Below are 21,592 nucleotides of genomic sequence, written 5' to 3' on the forward strand. Positions count from 1 at the left end.
ATGACACAGTTTCAAAACTAAACATAATGCCCTTGGAACCTTGCCATGTAAGTGTAAAAAAATATTAATATTCAATTAATATCTTCTCCGTAGATCTTAGAATACAGTTGAAGTTATTACTTCTAATTAACTGAATATTTTCACTAACAAGTGAATATTAAAATAGATCACTGGGCCATAACACAAGAAATCCAGACGAGAAATAACTGCTGAGTATTATTTACCAAAAAATAATATAATATAAAATAACTTAAAAAAGATTTAATTTAATACACCTCTTATGCAAACCTAATACCTTTAGTATTATTTATATGTGCTACCTACTGATAGGGTTTAAATAGCGCCATAAATAGTATATTGTTTGAAGAAACGAAAAAAAGGAATCGACTCCGAAATGCTGCTCGAAAACTACTGCGCCGAATTATGTTAAATGTTTATGGGCCCAAATGGCAACTATTCCGCCTCAAACTAAAGAAGAATAACCTAAATCATAAACCTCAGCGTACTCGGTGTATATACATAAAAAAAAAACAAAAAATAGAATTGAGAACCGTTGTGAAGTTGGTTAAAAATGGCGCCATATCCTTATGACATTCTGTTTAACTGTTTATGACGTACTTTTAATTGTAACCTTGTACTCTACGTGTAAACGTGTAAAAAAGAAATTGATACACAAAAAAAAAATGAATCAAGTGTGAATTTGAAAGTGTGGGTTATCACTTTAAAAACATAACATATTGTTTTGATAAGAGATTGAATTATTATAGACATAACTTCGATCCTACACTATGAAGTAAGTAACGATGCATTATGAGTTTTAACAACTTGAAGTTAGTGGTTATGAAATCAACTTACAATATATATATCCTGTATATGGTATGGGAGTCTTCAGTATAAAAAATTTGGATACTTCTCGTTTGATTCGTTCGATTTTTAAAAAGTAATTGATGTCATTTTACAAATTAGGTAACGTACTTTAAATATCAGTTTAAAGTTGTTAGATATCTGTATTGGTAATAATCACCTGGTCACACTTAAAGGTTAGAACCTGTATATATTTTTTTATGAAAATAAGGGATGAGAAGAGCAGGACGTTCAGCTGTCGGTAATTGATACGCCCTGCCTACAATGAGTGCCACTCAGGATTATTGAGAAACCCAAATATTCTGAGCGGCATTACAACTGCGGTCGTCACCTTGAGACATAAGTTGCCAAGTCTCATTTGCCCAGTAATTTCACTAGCTACGGCGCCCTATACACACCGTACAGATAACCATAGCGTACAAAAGAGGGGCCTTATTAAACTGGTTCTATGTTCAATTCATACTTTTGCACATAAGACGAACATTTTAAACTGCTGGTACCGCAGGATCCTTCATCTTCGGTGATGATGATAACTTTACGAATCAAACAACCAACAGTTGATGGTGGGCCTTCTGCCCGTCACTTATTCTCTTAAAATCGACACAGTCCATTCAGTCGGGGACCAGCCAGCTGTTGTAGACGTGGGTCCAGTCAATGTGCTGGAAGTACGGGTGCTGCTTGATCTCCGCAATGCCGCCGGGGCCAGCTCCCAGACGCTCCGCGGGCTCGAATGTCAGCAACTGGAACAATTACATATATACATACTTTTATCATAGACAGCTTATACGTCTAGAATAGTCTCTTGAGAATTTATAAAAACAGGAATAATACTTCAGCGTGCGTGATAAGCTACGTCTTACACTCGCGATTTGTATGATACTTTGTGTTAGTGTGCGTGCGTTGCTCAAAATAGAGGTAAATACTAAACTTATTTTTTTTTTCGACATTTTCACAGCTGTCATAGTCTATGGAATTATATAACAAACATTAATATACGGCTAGCTAGGGTGTATTTTTTTTTATGAAAAAAGGGACGAGACGAGCATGACGTTCAGCTGATGGAAATTGATACGCCCTGCCAATTACAATGTAGTGTCGCTCAGGATTCTTGAAAAACCCATAAATTCTGAGCGGCACAACAATGGCGCTCGTCACCTTGAGACATAAGATGTTAAGTCTCATTTGCCCAGTAATTTCACTAGCTACGGCGACCTTCAGACCGTAACACAGTAATGTTTACACATTACTGCTTCGCGGCAGAAGTAGGCGCCGTTGTGGTACCCATAACCTAGCCGGCATCCTGTGCAAAGGAGCCTCCCACTGGTGTACAATCTAGGTTACCTGCGTCAGTAGAGTCTCCACCTCCAGCGACAGATGCTCGGGCAGTTGCAGCAGAGAGTGACTCGTGAACGTGGGGTTGTGTTCACTCAGCGGCTGTAACCAACAATTTATTCATAATGAAAACTTTTTAAACTACTGTTAGTAATCACAGTATGGCGATTGGCGACGATGTATAATCCAGCTTAATTCGAAAGAGAACATTTGCTTAAAACCTAGTGACTATCTCCTTTCTTTACAAGATTATAGGTAATTTATATAATTATTCGTTACTTTGCGGAAATCCATAATTATACAAATGATTTAAGTTTTATTTAGTGTTAATTCGGCCAATATTTGTCTTTAAAACAATTCGACACGTGTTTCGCCTCTACACGAGGCATCCTCGTGCCAGTCTCGTGCCAGATTTTGGCGAGACAACACGTCCTGAGGATGCCTCTTGTAGAGGCGAAACACGTATCGAATTGGTTTAAAGACAAATATTGGCGGAATCAACACTAAAGAAAACTTAAATCATTTGTATAGATTATAGCTGTCATATTCTGTCAATCAAGAGTTTCGCTAGGCTGCGTTTTAGCGCCGATTTCAATACCCAATCTCTAGTTTCAGAATCTTTCGGACATAGATTCTATTATTATTCTTACAAATGAGTCCTACTATGCTTTTTTCAAATTGATTATTCAATAGTTTTGAATACTAATAACATAATGTCTCGACAGCTATTGTTTAATAATTAAGAGTGTTGAAATACTTGTTACGCATCGGCCCTAACACCCATATTTATTGCCTAATACCCAACTCGATTGCAAAAACAAACCCGCAGCTGCTATTCCCAATCGATTGTCCAATATTCAACTCAATTGAAAGAAGAAGCTACGAGTAATTTCCAGTGACCACACACGAAGACGGTATGAAGACGTGACGACCCACATTCTCTCACATCGACCAGAACACTTGTATTAATTCTAGTAATTATTTGATTGTATTTTTTTTAATATTAATTATTATTTATTAAAGATACATAAATAACTTACCACGCCACAGATGAGCTCATACAAAATGGCACCAAAGCTCCAAAAGTCACAAACATGCCTCAGTCGGTCGTCGACTGCCGAGTCGAGCGGACGTGCGAACAACTCCGGCGCTATGTACGCTCGGTGCGGGCTCGATACGCTGACTGCCACGTCTGGGTAGTAGTAGAAGTAAGTCAGGATTATCTGACCACCTTCCCCGAGGAGGATGTTCGATGGATTCAGATCCCTGTAGAAAATAATATTATTGTTTAATGACGCATACTTACATACAATTAAAATGAGTTATAATAATAGCACAGTGTTTAATTTCACCTAATTTTTAACAGTTGTCTACACACTTCTATCTGAACTCCAAGCACGATTCACGAGAATAAAACACACACCAGACTAGCCATCGCTTCACTCTCTATATATTTTGGGAAAGGAACGACCCGCCCCACGATGTCACCACATGCAATGTTATGTAACCGGCTCTGCTGGTTTACGGTTGTTAGGACAGTTCCAGACTACTTTATAGACATTTATAGCGCGGTTTTAGATAAATCCCTTGTCTTTGTCTGGTCCTGGAAGTCTGGCGTTAATCCACAGTGCGGTTTTCAACCAATTTCTTCCACATATAACGTGCGATATTTCCAGATTGATACAACATGGTACCTTAGAGACGATGATTCTTTTGGTGTTGAAAGAGAGTATTATAATATCTTACATACACTCTTACCACCAGGTGACTCGTCTGTCCTCATAAAAAAATCTGATACTGGATTGTAACTGAACTCGCTTTACTAATTTCAATAACAGCAACTCACCGGCAGACAACGCCGCAGTTGTGCAGACTCTCGATTGCCGTCAGGATCTCCGCCCCCCACTTGCGGACGGTAGAGGGTGGGATGACGTCACGTGGCCGCGACATTATCTGTGATGTCATATTTATAAATTACTAGTTGACTCAACAAACGTTGTATTGATATATAATTAAAAAAAACAATAATTAAAATGTATTGGGATTTAAAAAATATATGACTCAGACCTACAAAATATATCATACATAAAATTTATCGTACTAAAATAATCATTCCTTATATTCGATTGCCAACTTACAACTCTATGGCGTATCTGTGGAGGAATAAATAGATATTAAAATCTCGATCGCAGACGGGTGAAAATTTGAAGTTGCATGTATAAATTAATGCTAATTCATAATATAATAAAAAAAAAAAACAAAAATAATAATTTAGAGGTGGGTGACCCTTATCATTTAGGGGTATGAAAAATAGATGTTGTCCGATTCTCAGACCTACCAGATATACACACAAATTTTCAAACAAATTGGTTTAGCCGTGTCGGAGGAGTTTGGTAACAAACACCAGGACACGAGAATTTTATATATTAGATATTATTTAAAAAAATTGTTTCTTTATTTTTGCTACACTGATTAGTTAGTTATATGGACTTGTTTTTGATCTATCAACAGGTTGCGCCTATGTTCCCATCTGGTAACAATATACATTTATGTTAAACACGTGACATAAGAAACATTTTGAAAGCACATTGCGTGCACAAACCACGAACAAGTGGGACAGTTGCCAACGTGAAAGTTTACATGTAAAGAAAGCCTAGAAAGCTAAAACAATTTACATTGTAACAAGTATAACAATAGTTATTTATGCAACTGTTGTGCAATAAGGGGTATTAAAACACGATGTGGATTTATCTCACGAGGCGAAGCAGAGTGTGATAATAGTATCACATGAGTGTTTTAATACCTAATTATCAACAGTTGCATACAAGACTTTATCAACACCCAGAATATGAATCCTCTAAAAGATCCTGAAACAGTAAGCTTACTGCTAACATTAAAACAGCCAGTCCTAGTAGTAACCTAATATCATCCGTTACTACAAATAAACTAAGTACTTATTAATGAAAGAATTATTTATTTTAGTAGTAATTTACATTTTGTATAGTGCAATAATTAAAATTCTCTTGAATATTATGTTCTTTTGCAGCGTTTAAAATACATCGCTCATTTTTTGTAAACAAAACAAAATAACTATCGAAGAAAAATGGCGGGGATTCGAATAACCTTTTTGAAATTCATACAGATACTACGCATCGAGCAATAAGAATGTGGCTGTCTGTTAAAACTCTTTGAGCATGAAGGGATTGAAAAAAAAATATGAGTGTTGTTATGAAATTCAGTACAACATTACAACACTCGTTTGGATGATGTAATGGTTATTAGAACATTGGGTGTTTTAATGTTGGCAATAAGCTAACTGTTTCAGAATCTTTAATAGAGGATTAAAAGCATGGGTGTAGATAAATTAATTAAATAATCATCCCTTTTATTCATAATGGTCCGCTAACTTTAAACAGCCGCTTAGGAGTGTTTTTTCTCATTCTGACTTAGTTCAATAGAAGAAGACAGAGTGAGAATTAGCAATGCTTTAAGTTAGCAGACTATTATGAATAAGGGGGTCAATGTTTACGTTTTTTGAATAATACTTTATTAACAGGCGAATAGTGAGAGACTCACTTGCTCCTCATGCACGCAACTTGAACTTAAATTCCTATATTTATTAACAATCATCATCATAATCATTATCAACAGCCGGAAGACGTCCACTGCTGGACAAAGGCCACCCTCAAAGATTTCCACGATGATCGATCCTGCCTCATCCAGTTTATTAACAATTTAAATTAGTATTCAGAATGTCAGATAAATAGCATACATTGAAAACAAATCCTTATATACTACAAATATTCTATACTAGCTGACCTCTACTCGACGAAAGGAGTATTCCTACCAAATTTCAAGTCTCTACGCCTCATGGTTCCAGAGATATCGTGATGAGTGACTACATACGTGGAAATCTCTTATATATATATATATATATATATATATAGATATACAACAAATATCATTACAAAAGATAGCGAATTACAAAATTAAGCTGATGCGCACAAGCATTATACAAAACTACTCACCACATTACTGATCTCCTTCTCCACTTCATTGTCTCTCTCTCCCTTATTATTTTCTATATCATCTTCTCTATCACCCAAAGCCTTATCCACATTTTGCAACAGCTTTTGAGAGTTAACAACCAATTCATTAACGGTTAGTTCAGTCTTATTTCGGTTCCCGTCAACCAATTCGTTATCGGTTTTACGAAATACATTCTCCAAGTTAACCTTAGCGGGAGTGGTGGGGATGGATCTGGCATAGTTTTTGATATAATCGAATAACTTCCCGCCCGGTGCGTATGACAGTATCAGGAATATTAAATGCTCTGTCTCGATGTACGCTTGAAGCGGCACCATGTAGGGTATATTCGTGGGCAGTACAGGTTGTTTCGTGTCCGGAGCTTTTTGGAAGTAATCGTCAAACTCCGTTAGATTCTGCGGTATCTTTTGGATCACCTGAAGTATAATACAAAAAATTATCATATCTTCAAAAGTTATCGGTTTACACACACATACACACACACATACAAAGGTACGGACACCACTGTCGGAATAGTCAGGGATGCTTCCTAGGACATTAAAACGTCAAGACCTGATAAAAACTAGATTTTAATAAAAAAACTAATAACTTCCTGAATTTTCGAAAATTTTAATTTTTTTTAGGGGGAAGTTAAATAATCTGCACTGTACATACACGCTATAGAGTTACTTATTCATAATGGTCCGCTAACTTTAAACAGCCGCTAAGGAGTGTTTTTTCTCATTCTGACTTAGGTCAATAGAAGAAGACAGAGTGAGAATTAGCAATACTTTAAGTTAGCAGACTATTATGAATAAAGGGGTTAATCTTTTGCAAGCTAACTACAAACTAAGCTATAACCCCATCTTTGGATATGATCACTTCTGGATGCCTCCCACTATTGAAGCATAAAAAAACTGCACTGCACATACACGGAACAATTGGTTCTCAGCTATAGAGTTGTATAATTTATCTTTAGCTAGCTAACTATAAACCAGGCTACAACCCCAGTTATGGTTATGATCACTTCTGGATGCCTCCCACTATTGAAGCATAAAAAAACTGCACTGCACATACACAGAACAATTGGTTCTCAGCTATAGAGTTGTATAATTTATCTTTAGCTAGCTAACTATAAACCAGGCTACAACCCCAGTTATGGTTATGATTACTTCTGGATGCCTCCCACTATTGAAGCATAAAAAATCTGCACTGCGCATACACGTTACAATTAGTTCTCAGCTATAGAGTTAGTTGTATAACTAAACTATAACACTATTGAAGCAAAATAATCCTGAACTGTACATATAGTTAGTTGCAATGGAAGTAGTTTTGGTAAAAGAAAATTTATTGAAGTAGGCGTTACTTTGCGGAAATCCATAATTATACAAATGATTTAAGTTTTCTTTAGGGTTAATTCCGCCAATATTTGTTTTTAAATAATTCGACACGTGTTTCGCCTCTACACGAGTCTAGTCTCGTGCCAGATTTTGGCGAGACAACACGTCCTGAGGATGCCTCATGTAGAGGCGAAAGACGTGTCGAATTGTTTAAAAACAAATATTGGCGGAATTAACACTAAAGAAAACTTAAATCGTTTGTATAGTGGTGTTGGTACCTTCATAGCGAGCGTGTCGTGGTCCTCGCTGCTGTGCACCAGCATGAGTCTTCCACTCAGCACGGTCAGGACACGGTACTGGGCCAGCTGCTCGTACGGACGCCGCAGCATGCATGCGGGCACGCCACCCGAACTCACCACGACGCGTTCGTACACCTCCTGACACCACACACCATTTAAATAAAACACTTTTAATAGCTATTTATGCAACTATTGTGTAATAAGGGGTATTAAAACACGAATGTGGGTTTGATAATAGTATCACATGAATATTTTAATACGTAATTATCAACAGTTGCATACAAGACTTTATCTACACCCATTATATGAATCCTCTAAAAGATTCTGAAACAGCTTACTGCTAACATTAAAACAGGCAGTCCTAGTAGTAACCTAATATCATCCATTAAGTACCTACTGATTATATACAAATAAACTAAGTATTAACAAAAGAATTGTTTATTTTAGTCGTAATTTGCATTTTGTATAGTGCAATCATTATTAAAATTCACTTGAATATTATGCTCTTTTGCAGCTCTTTTTTTAAAATATCTGGCACTGTGCTGTCAAAATTTGAATCATTCATTTTTGGTAAACAAAACAATAAAAATATCAAAGAAAAATTCGGCGGGGATTCGAATAACCTTTTTGAAATTCATACAGATACTACGCATCGAGCAATAAGAATGTGGCTGTCTGTTAAAACTCTTTGCGCATAAAGGGATCGAAAAAAAAAACAAAGGAGTGTTGTAATGAAATTCAGTACAACATTACAACACTCGTTTTCATGATGTTATGGTTATTATTCATTTATCAAGGGGAGTGTTCCAAAGAGCTGTTTCACCTGATTCCTGCCGCCGATTTCCACCTTCGCACGACACGCCACAAGTTAGGCTATCATCCCGACCAGCTGGATGTGTGGCGGTCCTCCACAGTGCGGCTTTCAAGGAGCTTTTTCCACATACCTACTACAAAACTGTGGAATGAACTTCCTTGTGCGGTGTTTCCGGGACGATACGACATGAGCACGTTCAAAAAAAGAGCGTGCACCTTCCTTCAAGGCTGGCAACGCTCCTGTGATTCCTCTGTTGTTGCAAGAGAATGTGGGCGGCGGTGATCACGTAACACCAGATGACCCGTACTACGTGTCCTCCTTTTCCATAAAAAAAAATAAGCTGTAACGCAACGTGTCAAAGAGCAAAAAATATGTTGCACAGTGTCGGTAGTATTAAATGCCCAATAATGAAAGTTCTCATCGCGTGTAAGGAGTTTTCACTTCAAAAAAATTTGGCAGTTGTTGAGACTGTCTATAGAAGTGGAGCTAAGAGCTTTTAGCATTGAAATTTATTAAATTATTAATTTCAACTTATGTTTCAAACTTATTTTCAATAATATATTAATGAAACAAAAACACTATTTCAACAATGCACATTCCCGTTCAACTTTTCATTAAATCCATTTCACTTATAACATATACACAGCACAATTCGTCAACTGTATAGCTACACATATACTGCATTTCGGTGACGAGAGCTCACGAGATTTTAACAATCCAAAGTGTCTATATGTATGTTTATTTTTTTAATAATTTATTTATCGCGCGAGTTATGTTAATTATCGCAGATCGGCGACCCGAACCCATAAATTTTCCCCTACCAAAAAGTGTCCAAAAAGTTTTCACTTACAAGAAACAAATTAAACTTATCCTTACGTTAGTTTCGAGGGACGCGCCGTTCAAGTGTTTGTCATAGATCTGCTCAGCGTACGCCAGATACGTGTTGGTCTTCTGTTTGATCAGGGAGCGTCTCTCCGGGTCTCTGTCAGCTGAAATGCATCAAACCCCATTTTAAATAAACCTGAAATATCAACGTGATAGCGAAAAATTCAGTACTAAAATAAAACGCTATATTTGGTCGTCATAATATATCTATAGATAATATTTTGTACGTCTAAAATCTAGATAAAGCTTCTTGCTACTAGACACCCAATAAATCCAGGTCAGGTTTATTACTTTAGTGTGCGTGACACGCTACGTCACTTTTTTTTAAGGGACGAGACGAGCAGGACGTTCAGCTGATGGTAATTGATGCGCCCTGTCCATTACAATGCAGTGCCGCTCGGGATTCTTGAAAAACCCCAAAAATTCTGAGCGGCACTACAACTGCGCTGGTCACCTTGAGACATAAGTTACGTCTAATAATACATACTAATTACTACTTAACGTCTAAGAATACGTTAAGTCTCATTTGCCCAGTAATTTCACTAGCTACGGGGGCCTTCAGACCAAAACACAGTAATGCTTAGACATTACTGTTTCACGGCAGAAATAGGCGCCGTTGTGGTAACCCATAATCTAGCCGGAATCCTGTGCAAAGGAGCCTCCCACTTTGTGTTAATGTGCGTGCATTTTTCAAAATAGAGGTTAGCTGTCAACCTCAACTTTACCGACGTTTTCACAGCTGCCACAGCCTATCAAGACGTATTTAAATGATCTTATATAACGTCACGTCTAGATTATTAGTAATAACTTTAATTTCTAATTTAAATTTAACTGTAAGCCCTGGTGGGTTTTACAGTGTTATCGCTATGAGTTCGCGTCTTTGAGTACGAAATGTAATAATATGTATATTAATACTTATACACAATTTAAAGACAGTTATCAGTGTAAACGATTCCTCAAATACATGTTTATAATATTATCTATATCAGAGATTATGAATAATATAAGCAATCCGATTCATTTAATAATATTCGCGATAACAGATGTTTAAATTAGCTTTTAGTATTTCAGTGATTTTAATGATAATAAGCATACGATACGACGGTATGACGATACATCGCATTTACATTGCTAGTTCATAATTACCAAAAAAAACTATGCTATGAATCTGAATACTACAATAGTGAAAAGAAAAAATACAGTCAGTTTTTTTTTGTACAGGAAAAATAACAGAATGATTATAAATTATTGAACTTCTAATAAATCTACAAACTAAATGACTTGGCTAACGGCTTTCCAATAAATAGTGTAGAATAGTAATTAGCTGTCCCAATATACCCGATAAGTCATTCTCATCGCCATATATTGGGACGCTTGAATTGCAATTGCCATACAAACTTCTATCGCTGGTAAGCTATACGTCGTCCCATTGACAGACAGCGTGTACGCGTGAGTTACCGCCGAATGGTTTATTGGGACAGAAAAGTCAACGATACGATTTTTATCTCAAGTAAGAGATAGACTATTGAATATTGGAAACGGCCGTAAGAAGAGTTACATAGAAAGTCTTTTGTACAATGAGTAGTAGGTACCAGTAATGACAGCGATATTTTTAGAAACGTTTATGTGGTAAACGTTACTATAAAATTAATGACTTTCTGAATTACAAGTACAATGAAGCGACCATGCCACGCTATTTCTGTAAATAATTCTAAACTATAGTGCAATTAATAAAAAAAAAAAGTCTCGGACCAAGGTTTCTTCGCAACCTTGGGGCATTTATACGAATAATTCATAATATTATATGTCAAATATAAATAAAATATTTGAAGTTGGATTCCTTGTGTTACAGTATACAGTAACGATATTTGTATAGCCGCTACATACCAACACTATAAGTATTGATGAAAGATGACCCAATTGAAAGTTCGACAGAGCCAGTGGAAATATATTTAACTAGCTGCCCCGACAGACGTTGTTCTGTAGATAATAAAAAAAAAACGGTTTCATAGGAATTTGCCAATAATATTTAAAAACATCAAGAATTATTTCATAAAAAATGCTCCCTGTTGTTATAATGACATTGTTTCACAGCGGAACTGTCAAACCGTGCGTCACTAAATTCTTTCATAGAAAATATGTCCATCCAAAACAGTTATTGAAAATAAAAATAATTATGGGTCTTAAATCGAAATAAAAACTATCCTATCTCTCAAGTTGGACCAAACTGCACTGCATGAAGTAATCCCCATTAAAATCCGTTCATTAGTTTAGGAGTCCATCGCGGACAAACAACGTGTCACGTAATTTATATATATTAAGACTAGATGTATCTTCGTACTGTTTTGTTTAAAATGCGTGTGACTTTTTTACCACGCGACAAGTGACAACTTCACCAAGTGGAGGTTTATAATACCAAATAGGTAGATATTTTTGTTATATGATCATCACTAGCTGACCCGGCAAACGTTGTTTTGCCATATAAAGTATAATTCACGCGATAGTTTTATAAATAATAGCCTATGTGTTATTCTGGTGTGTAAGCTATATTATTGTAAAGTTTCATCAAAATCCATTCAGTAGTTTTTGCGTTAAAGAAGTACAAACATACATCCAGACATACAAACTTTCACATTTATAATATTATTAATAGGATAACATTTTCAATATATAAAATATTATTATGTATTTATTACTCTGGTATATTTTGCTCTTCGGAATTTCCCTCCAATTAAAATATTCACAGATAGAAAGGTACATAATATAATATTTAGAAAATCGAGAGGCCTTAGATCGAAAATTGTCTGGTTTATTTATATAAAAGAACAAAAAACTTTCATAAATATATTTCACAGTAATGTGTAAAATTCGCTTTAGCAAAAGACAGCCATTGACAGATATGTTTTATAACTTGTAATTTAATAATTACGGTTTTATTATGTCCAATTTGTTGAATGAATGAATGAAATTTTTTCAATTTTACTTACAGTCGTCAGTGCGCGGATAATTTAATAAGTAAGAGGAGAGATATACAAAGTCCATATTTAATCACGTCACTTTATTTGATATTGTTTACTGACTGTGTTGTAGCGGTCCCATTACAAGAGACAAGCTTACAGTTAAACGCTACCTCCACGAGTGATGTTTTGCCAGTGTGCTATTTCTATACACTCCCAAAAAATATGTAGCCCAATTTTTTTTACGTGTCAGTGCATCGCTCTTGTATCATCAGGTAATATCCACTAGAAGACGACCATCCCAATCTATCTATTACGATTATCTATATATTATTATCTAGACGATCTGTATAGCCGAGTGGTTAGCGATCCTACCTACTAACCTAGAGGTCGCGGGTTCGAATCCTGGTAGATGCAAGCATTTATATGATGAATATGGATGTTTGTTTCCGAGTCATGGATGTTTAAATGTATTTATGTATGTTTATGTAAGTATATTGTATTAAATATATCATTGTCTTGTAACCCATAACACAGGCTATATATGCTTAACTTGGGGCAAGATAATTTGTGTGAAAAGTGTGTCAATATCTATTGACTGTGATGACCAGTTTTCTACTGGTTTTGTTAAATAGAGTTCACTACGATTATGTTTTTCTCGCATCCCTCATCTCTCAGCCTCACGTCGAATAGGCATGTGGAGTATCAGTCGCTCGTGGAGGTGGCGCCTAAGTGTCTGTTATCAATGATTGCTGATTACTTATCAAGTTATCAGTGAATTAGGTTATCTAGCGAACACACGGCCACGTGCACCGCTTTGTCTGTTAGTCATCGTAAGCAATTGAGCCAACGCTCGATGGTAGGTCGTTACCCCGTGTCAACAAATAACAATTTATTGTCTGTCACACTCAAAGAGGACGTAAGCAAAAGTTAAAATTTAGTTTATCATGAAACGTGCAGTGATTTGTCATAAGTTTGAAATAGTAATTACATTGATAAGGCAACGAAGTATAATCCGGCTAAGTTTGAAAGCGAACCGTTGCTTAAAACGCAGTGGATATCGGCTATCTCCGTTTCTAACAAGATTACAGCTGTCATCTGTCAATCTATAAATGACTGCACGTTTCATACAATCGCTTTTTTTAGAGTATCGCTAGGTTGTCCACACGGTCCCCAAATTTGGGTTACAAATAAAAAATGAAAATAATTACACAAATAAAATTTGAAAAACAAAATTTTATGAACGATGCGGGATTCAACCCACGACCTCCGGCGTTCCGTGCCGCTGCTCTAACCAACTGAGCTAACCGTTCAAGTAAGAGTTGAACAAAGCAAACAGAATTTTATAACGAGGCGGTACTCGAACGGTTAGCTCAGTTGGTTAGAGCACCGGCACGGAACGCCAGAGGTCGTGGATTCGAATCCCGCATCGTTCATAAAATTATGTTTTTCAAATTTTATTTGTGTATTGATCCTAGAAGTGAGGGTTATCACTTTAAAAACATAACATATTTTTTATAAAATAATTAATATGACAAACAAACCATACCAATACTCATGTTCTACGGTCTATACAGCATTAACAACACACAAACACACACTCAACACTGGTAGAGTTAGCAATAGAATCGAACATGCTCGATACACTGATAATGGTAATTGAGTACCTATAATATTTAATAGTGTGTGCCATTAGCGTAATCAGGCTCGTAACCACATTAACTGTTATTGTATTAATATCTTAACTGGAAATATATTTTCATTTCTCATACTCGGAAAGTAATGTTGTCTTAATCTGATTATTGGGTGGAAAATGCTGTTTCCCTCCATAGGGAGGGAAAAACTCATACAAATTACTTCCCACCTAAGGGCCGGAATGAACTTCAAAAATAGAACTGCTGTGAAGAGTTTTATGTAAAAAAAGCTGCGGCCATGTGAGTTCCTAAACAGCCAGTGTGAACTTAGCGCAAACTTCTTTGAGCGGAATAAGCCGCAACAATTACGCGGAGAGTTCCATATTTAAAATTTAAAAACTCGTCATAAATTGTCCTAATTTGACAATTAATTTTAAATAGAATTTTAAATGGAATAATTGCCACATTACCTCTGTAAAATCAACAGTTTCTGACATTAGGGTTTACTCGCCTACATAAGTATGACGGTTTTCATTGTGCTTGCAAAGATAATTAATGTCCAGAGAACGTATACTATTTTATTATATACTAGCTGACCCGGCAAACGTTGTTTTGCCATATAAAGTATAATTCATGCGATAGTTTTATAAGTAATAAAATATTGCCTATATTATAGCCTGTACATCATTTTGTTCTATTATCAATAGTTTTTGCAGCGCACGCAAAAATAGGTTTTCGATTTTAGACCTTGTGTTACAAAATAGCAATTTTATTACGGATCCCTAATTTTGAAAAAAAACATAGCCTATAGCCTTCCTCGATAAATGGACTACCCAACACTGAAAGAATCATTCAAATCGGACAAGTAGTACCAGAGATTAGCGCGTTCAAACAAACAAACAAACAAACAAACACTGCAGCTTTATAATATTAGTATAGATTAATTTGTAATTATATAACATAAATACAATGCAAAATGCAAATATACTTACATTGCACTCCAATAAGCATTTTCTCAATCGCTGATTTGTAGCAGTCAAATGCTTTCTTATAATCGCCCAAATCCTCACAGCGTGATGCCAGGTTCAGAAGATACCCGGCCTCGAACACGTAACGGTCTTCCGTATCCTTCCCACTAACACTGCTCGACATAGACACTCGCCTCGACGTTACATCCGAACTAGAACATTCTGTTTTAATGATAGAGTTACAAACAGACTGACATTCTCGCAACGTTTGCCCATCGCAAACATCTTCAGATTCACTGCCGGTTAGAGTATTGGACAAAGAAAAACTCTTTCTTAACGTTGAATCGACATAGCGATCTAGTTCTTCTCTCTTTACAGTCTCAGATACATTTGAAGTATCCGCACAATCGTCTGTTAGACTCCTATTCAAAGTGTTAGATATACTCTTGTCTGCAATACAGTCATTTCTCAAATCAAAGTTAGACAGTGTCTGATTCTTAGATACTTTATATGTTTCTCTCTCATTCTTCCCCTCTTGTCCATCGTTAGTACATGACAAAGACAGGACCGAATGATAATCTTTCATTTTCGAAGTTGAGGGTATTTCGAAATTTATCAAGTCTGGCAGTACCTTAACACATGGCTTTACGTCTTGTACGGATATTTTACTGAGCTCGTCATATAAATCGCTACTAATACTTTCTAATGAGCTCAAGGACTCGAAGCTGTTTGCCTTTGGTAGCACCGGCGACAGTCTTAGCTCTACATCGGCCGCTTCATATATTGGAATTTGTGAGATTTCTGCTTGTATGTCTGTCTTGCTCATGTTTATAGGCGACTGCATTCCTTGCGCTGAAAGTTATAATACTCAATTTAATAGAGAATTTCGGAGGCCATTACATAGTATTCTCTATATTTTAAAATTAAATGAAAATTATTAAGATTTTTTTTATTTTTCTAACATATTTTTTTGAATTAAAACTAGCAGTACCTAAATGTTCTTATTTTAAAAATTTGAAATCTTCTTCTATCGTATGGGTTTCGATTTTCTTTTATTATTCTAGCGATCCTGCTTAGGATACGAGTCCAAAGTGTTGGGAATGTAAAATAATATACCTACTGTGACCATACCAATCAATTGTTATATGATTCTGAAGGTGCCACATGTTGTTAAATGAATGTTTTTAAATTTCATTGTCTACACGTAATTGTTTAGTTTATTAACTAATACCTGGAGCCAGCTTATTAGAATGATTTCTAACCATACGCAAACAAGAACATTAGTGATAAAAGACACAAAAAAAAAAAGATTTTCTCTAAAACTTTTTCGTGCATAGGTAAGTTTTGGAAACAAATAAATAAATATAAGTTTCTCATTTTATTAAATTATCTTCTTTATTTTCAGTCTCTGAAATTCAAACATACTATTTATTTCAGAAACAATTAGCAGACACCCAAACTAAACTGTATGATTAAGTTGTGAAATGAGTGAAAATCACGTTATATGATACCGTTACACACACAAGTACATATAGTTAATTATCCTGCTGATTCTAGTGAGGATAGAAGCCAAAACTAATAAGATCGCTATTGGTTGCGTGACACGTGTTCAACTGATGTTGTGTAAAATAGTGGAAGGCTCCTTTGCACAGGATGCCGGCTAGATTATGGGTACCACAACGGCGCCTATTTCTGCCATTAAGCATTAATGTGTATGCATTACTGTGTTTAGGTCTGAAGGGCGCCGTAGCTAGTGAAATTACTGGGCAAATGAGAATTAACATTTTACGTTTCAAGGTGTCGAGCATCAGAATTTTTGGGGTTTTTCAAGAATCCTGAGTGGCACTGCATTGTAATGGGCAGGGCGTATCAATTACCATCAGCTGAACGTCCTGCTCGTCTCGTCCCTTATTTTCATTAAAAAAAATCTGTATTATACTGTTGTGCGATTATGGATACATTAGGGTATTGTATGGTATTACCGGTAGGGGTATCCTCGTCTTGGTATTCCAGCGGCGGTGTGTCTTCTATCGGCAGCCGTAACGACGACCTGATAGCATTGATCACGCTCGAACACTCCGGTTCCGGGTAACCTGACTATGATCAAAATTACGAGAAATTAGCTCAGGCCTTTTCGAGATTTAATAATTCTAAAACAACATACTAACGTGGGCGAGATAGTGAGATAACGACTACAGACCTTTTTCTTTCTGGTGCTATGTTATGTACCAAAAAATAAGACCTTTCGGTCTGTATGATAAAATCAAGCAGGCAATTGTTTAAAATAAATTGTTTTTTAAATTAAATTAAAGTCTTCTTTCCATAAAATGTTACGTCTACAATATTTAAAGTACTTCTTTTTTTTATGAAAATAAGGGACGAGACGAGCAGGACGGTCAGCTGATGGTAATTGATGCGTCCTGCTCATTACAATGCAGGATTCTTTGAAAAACCCCAAAAATTCTGAGCGGCACTACAACTGCGCTCGTCACCTTGAGACATGAGATGTTAAGTCTCATTTGCCCAGTAATTTCACTAACTACGGCGCCCTTCAGACCGAAACACAGTAATCCTTACACATTACTGCTTCACGGCAGAAATACCCGCGCGGTACCCATAATCTAGCCGGCATCCTGTGCAAAGGACCCTTCCACTGGTAGACTTCCCCGTCCATGTGGCATAGCCATGGAAATCTCTGTATATATTGTACGAATTATCATATATATGATATATTATATATTCGGTTGGTCATTTAAAAGTTTTCCTCGTAGGTACTTCCGATTAAAAACGTATGAAACTCGTATGCTCTGAATAAAATCTCGACCGTAAATAGTAATATAGGATATTTGTTTCATAATGTACTATTTTGTAATTTGAGGGCAACCGAACTCGGGTGTCATCATATATAAATGACCACTGGCACATCAAAGTGTTTATGTAAGGTTGCTCAAGTCAAACAGAACAGAAATATGTTACAAAGTAAAATATAATGAACTCACTTGCAAAAAATTGACAAAATCTGTGCTCGTAAACAACAAACTATGTTCTGCTATGAACTCCAACAGTAGCTTTATTGACTTCACTCTCTCGTCAATGACCTGAAAATGATGTTGACAAATCCATTGTAATACTTTTATCGCAAGTTATTTGTAACTAAGAGCTTTGGCTAAGCAGACAAGAATATATATGAACAGGAGTGTCTAACAGAGTCAAAGGGTTGACACTGATCAATCTTAAACACCATAGACCAATAGGTCTATAAAATATATATAGAATATATATAGAAAAATCTAGGCCTTTATAATAATAAAGGCCTAGATTTTTCAGATACGTACTGGCTTGCTAACATAATAATTGCATTAGGAATTCTTTATATGTTGTGATTATTAACTGAAAAGTTTAAAATGTTAAAACACATGTATGTAACTGAATATTTAAATAATTTTTTAATGAGTATTAAAAATCCTCAATTTGCACTGTAAAGGGCAGATTTTTGAATAACTATTTAGATAAGAAGATATGTTCAGGTGAAGCCTCCCATAACGAAGTAGCATGGTTTAGCGTTATAGGAAGATGCTTTATAGGCGTATTCGAAATATTAATTTATTACAGTTCGTAACAAGTATTTCCAACTGTTTGCCTAGTTTTACTATTTTATTAAGATATTTAATACACTTTAATTTTGTAATAACATAATTGACACATGTGCCTTAAAGGTACACGAAGCTAATTATGAACTGTACAAAGCATTATAAATTTCACAGAACAGAAATATGTATATGGGAAATCCCCACATTAGATGGCTATATGCCCGTGTTATATGGTAGATTGGAATGGAGTAATATGATTTCATGTTATATGGATGATTACTGCACTTACATGTTGTAAGTGAATAGTATTTAATATGTTGATATATATAATTTACAAGAGTTTCAAGGAGACATAGAAACATAATAGCTATTATTAAGTTACCAGTAGTGTTTGCTATAAAGCATTTTTTTAGTTGCACAATTTGGTTACTACATCTCTTTTGGGCTCCAGACATGTTTTAATTGTTAAGAAAGTATTTTATTTGATTGTGTGATGCTCATTTTAATGAAAACATATACTTACTCCCCTAATTTTATAAAATCATAAGATACTATGTGTACTATATACTACTGACGTCAAACAAAATAAATACCTCTTGTTGAAACCGTTTGAAGTAGCTACTTTTGGCTAGTGAGGGGAAGGTTCCTTTGAGATGAAGACCAGCATGTAAAGCGCTCATGCACTTGTGTAGCTGTTGAATGTCGCTATATCTCTTCCAGACAGAGATAACTGTTACAGCTTCGGGGGAGTCAAGTGGGAACAGCTGTAATTATTTTATCAATGTTATATTTTGCTTGTAAACTGCTAAACTGCTTTTATATTATTTAATAATAATTTGTTTAGTTCATTACAAAAAAAGGCAAAAAAAATTCAGGCAAACTTTTTTGAATGGGTGGTAGTTTTTGACATTCAATATGTGATTTTAAATCCTATTTTTAACAAAAATATTTGAAATTCAACTAAGTACATTAACATGGTTAATCTGTGAATGTCACAGCCACTGTAAGAAATTGTTCAAAAAATGTGATTAGGCCATTTTATTAATTTAGTTCATATGATGTATACTTCCCATAAAAGATGAAATAAAAGGAATACAATGATATAAAATCTAATCAACATGACTGGATGACACTTAGCACAGCATACATACCAATCAGGGGCGTGCATTGGTTTTCTGGCAAGGAAGGCTAGCACTGTAGATCTAACTACTCGCGCCCTAGACCGAAAGTGCTATGTTTTGGGGTACCTAAATATTCGAAGTTGTTTATGTTTCTCATATAGTTTCTGCATCATTTGGTCAACCTAATACCTATTTTAGTTTGTGTCATTCTAGGTACAAATACCTACCTAATAATATAATAGTTAGAAATTTAAATATTGCGAAAAAAATTAAAGTTAAATAATTTTAACACAAGTGCTATTATTATTTAGGTTCACAGTGAGGTAGGCACTGCCTAATTGCCTATATGGAATGCATGCCCCTGATACCAATGCAAGTAGCTGTTCGTAGTTAATAAAACACCCTTGAACCATGGTCATCAGTAATATCTACCATAAGGAACACTAAAGTTTGTTCTCTGATCTTCAAGTTATAGAGAAAAGACTTGTTGCCGAATGATACAGGTAGCAAGCATGAGTGTAGAAGCAAATACATAAAAATATTGTCATAGTCAATAATTGTGTATTGAAAATAATGTCAAGTCATCAGAAACTATGACAAATTTTGTTTTATTTGAATATAGGTACGTATATTAGAATACTTACAACAGAGGTGATCTTGTAAATAGTAAATCCACCCTTGTGTTTCAGTGTCTCGTCAACAGAAAATCTTCGAACCCATTTATCCCTCAAGGACATTCTTTCTGATAGGTCCTACAGTTTCTATATCACAATCATATCATCATTAATTATAAACTATCATCAAAACACCTAAATCCATTGCACTTCCCTCAAAATAAACAATACTAAGAACTACACTGTACCCCACACAACGCGTCGCCTACAAAATAATTAAGCACAAATCACTTTTACTTGCATTAGAAATTACAAGTTGCACGATAATCATAATTTTATTCAGTAGTTCATGAGATTTCGCTAATTTCAATTATGTGATGCAAAACATAAATAAAATATACCGAAGTCAAATCGATAGTGATGACTGATGCCACAATCCATATGACAGATGACTGTAATGACATGACAAGTGACATTGGATCCGTTATTGTATGTTTGGAAAAGGAAAAAATTGCGGCGGATAATCTAGTTTTCGGTTGTTCTAACGTAGATATTTTCTTATAAAACATAAAATGTGATGTAAAAAAATATTACACACCTACTTATTTAATGTTTTTTGATTTGAGCTGATTGATGGCCCTGTTGCCAATTCTCAAAATAAATAAGTAAAGATAACAGCTGTTTTTCTGTTTATGTAATTTGTCGTAACAGTAAAGAAATAAAATATAGAACGAGGATATTGGGATACTTACAAATGAGTGCGAAAATTAATACCATATACATAGAAAATAGATATAATATAAAGATGGATGATATGAATAATAATATTATGACTGGGAAAAACCAATCATAATATTATTATTCATTTTCTACACCAAATAAACATTTGTAACTATGGGACTGGGATTTGAACTCGAAATCTCTAGCTATTACTCAATACTCATAGTCCAACCAACCATAGGGACCCTAGATCTAGAGAATACAAGATTTCTGTAGTTTTAATTTCTTAGAAATATTATCTAAATTATTCAACAGATGGCGTACAAAGCATTAAGTCTCGATGAAAGCCTAATAATAAATTATAGCAAGTTTACCCGCTTGATCCTTTAATGAGCAATAAGCTTTAAAATTAACAAAAAATATTAATA

General features: G+C 35.3%; 1 protein-coding gene across 1 annotated transcript; it reads right to left on the minus strand.

Moving 5' to 3' along the window:
* Positions 1-213: 213 nt before the first annotated feature.
* Positions 214-20,841, minus strand: LOC126968373 (ribosomal protein S6 kinase delta-1). The gene is made up of 13 exons (XM_050813366.1): positions 20,693-20,841; positions 20,475-20,591; positions 19,303-19,473; positions 18,119-18,217; positions 17,102-17,216; positions 15,144-15,971; positions 9,552-9,664; positions 7,841-7,999; positions 6,225-6,659; positions 4,043-4,149; positions 3,237-3,462; positions 2,206-2,298; positions 214-1,604 (listed from the first exon to the last, which is right to left on the minus strand). The coding sequence occupies exons 2-13, from the start codon at positions 20,565-20,567 to the stop codon at positions 1,476-1,478; spliced, it is 2,568 nt and encodes an 855-aa protein (XP_050669323.1). The 5' UTR covers positions 20,568-20,591; positions 20,693-20,841; the 3' UTR covers positions 214-1,475.
* Positions 20,842-21,592: the final 751 nt, after the last annotated feature.

Source organism: Leptidea sinapis, chromosome 15 (assembly GCF_905404315.1).
Source record: "Leptidea sinapis chromosome 15, ilLepSina1.1, whole genome shotgun sequence".
Taxonomy (NCBI): Eukaryota; Metazoa; Arthropoda; class Insecta; order Lepidoptera; family Pieridae; genus Leptidea; species Leptidea sinapis.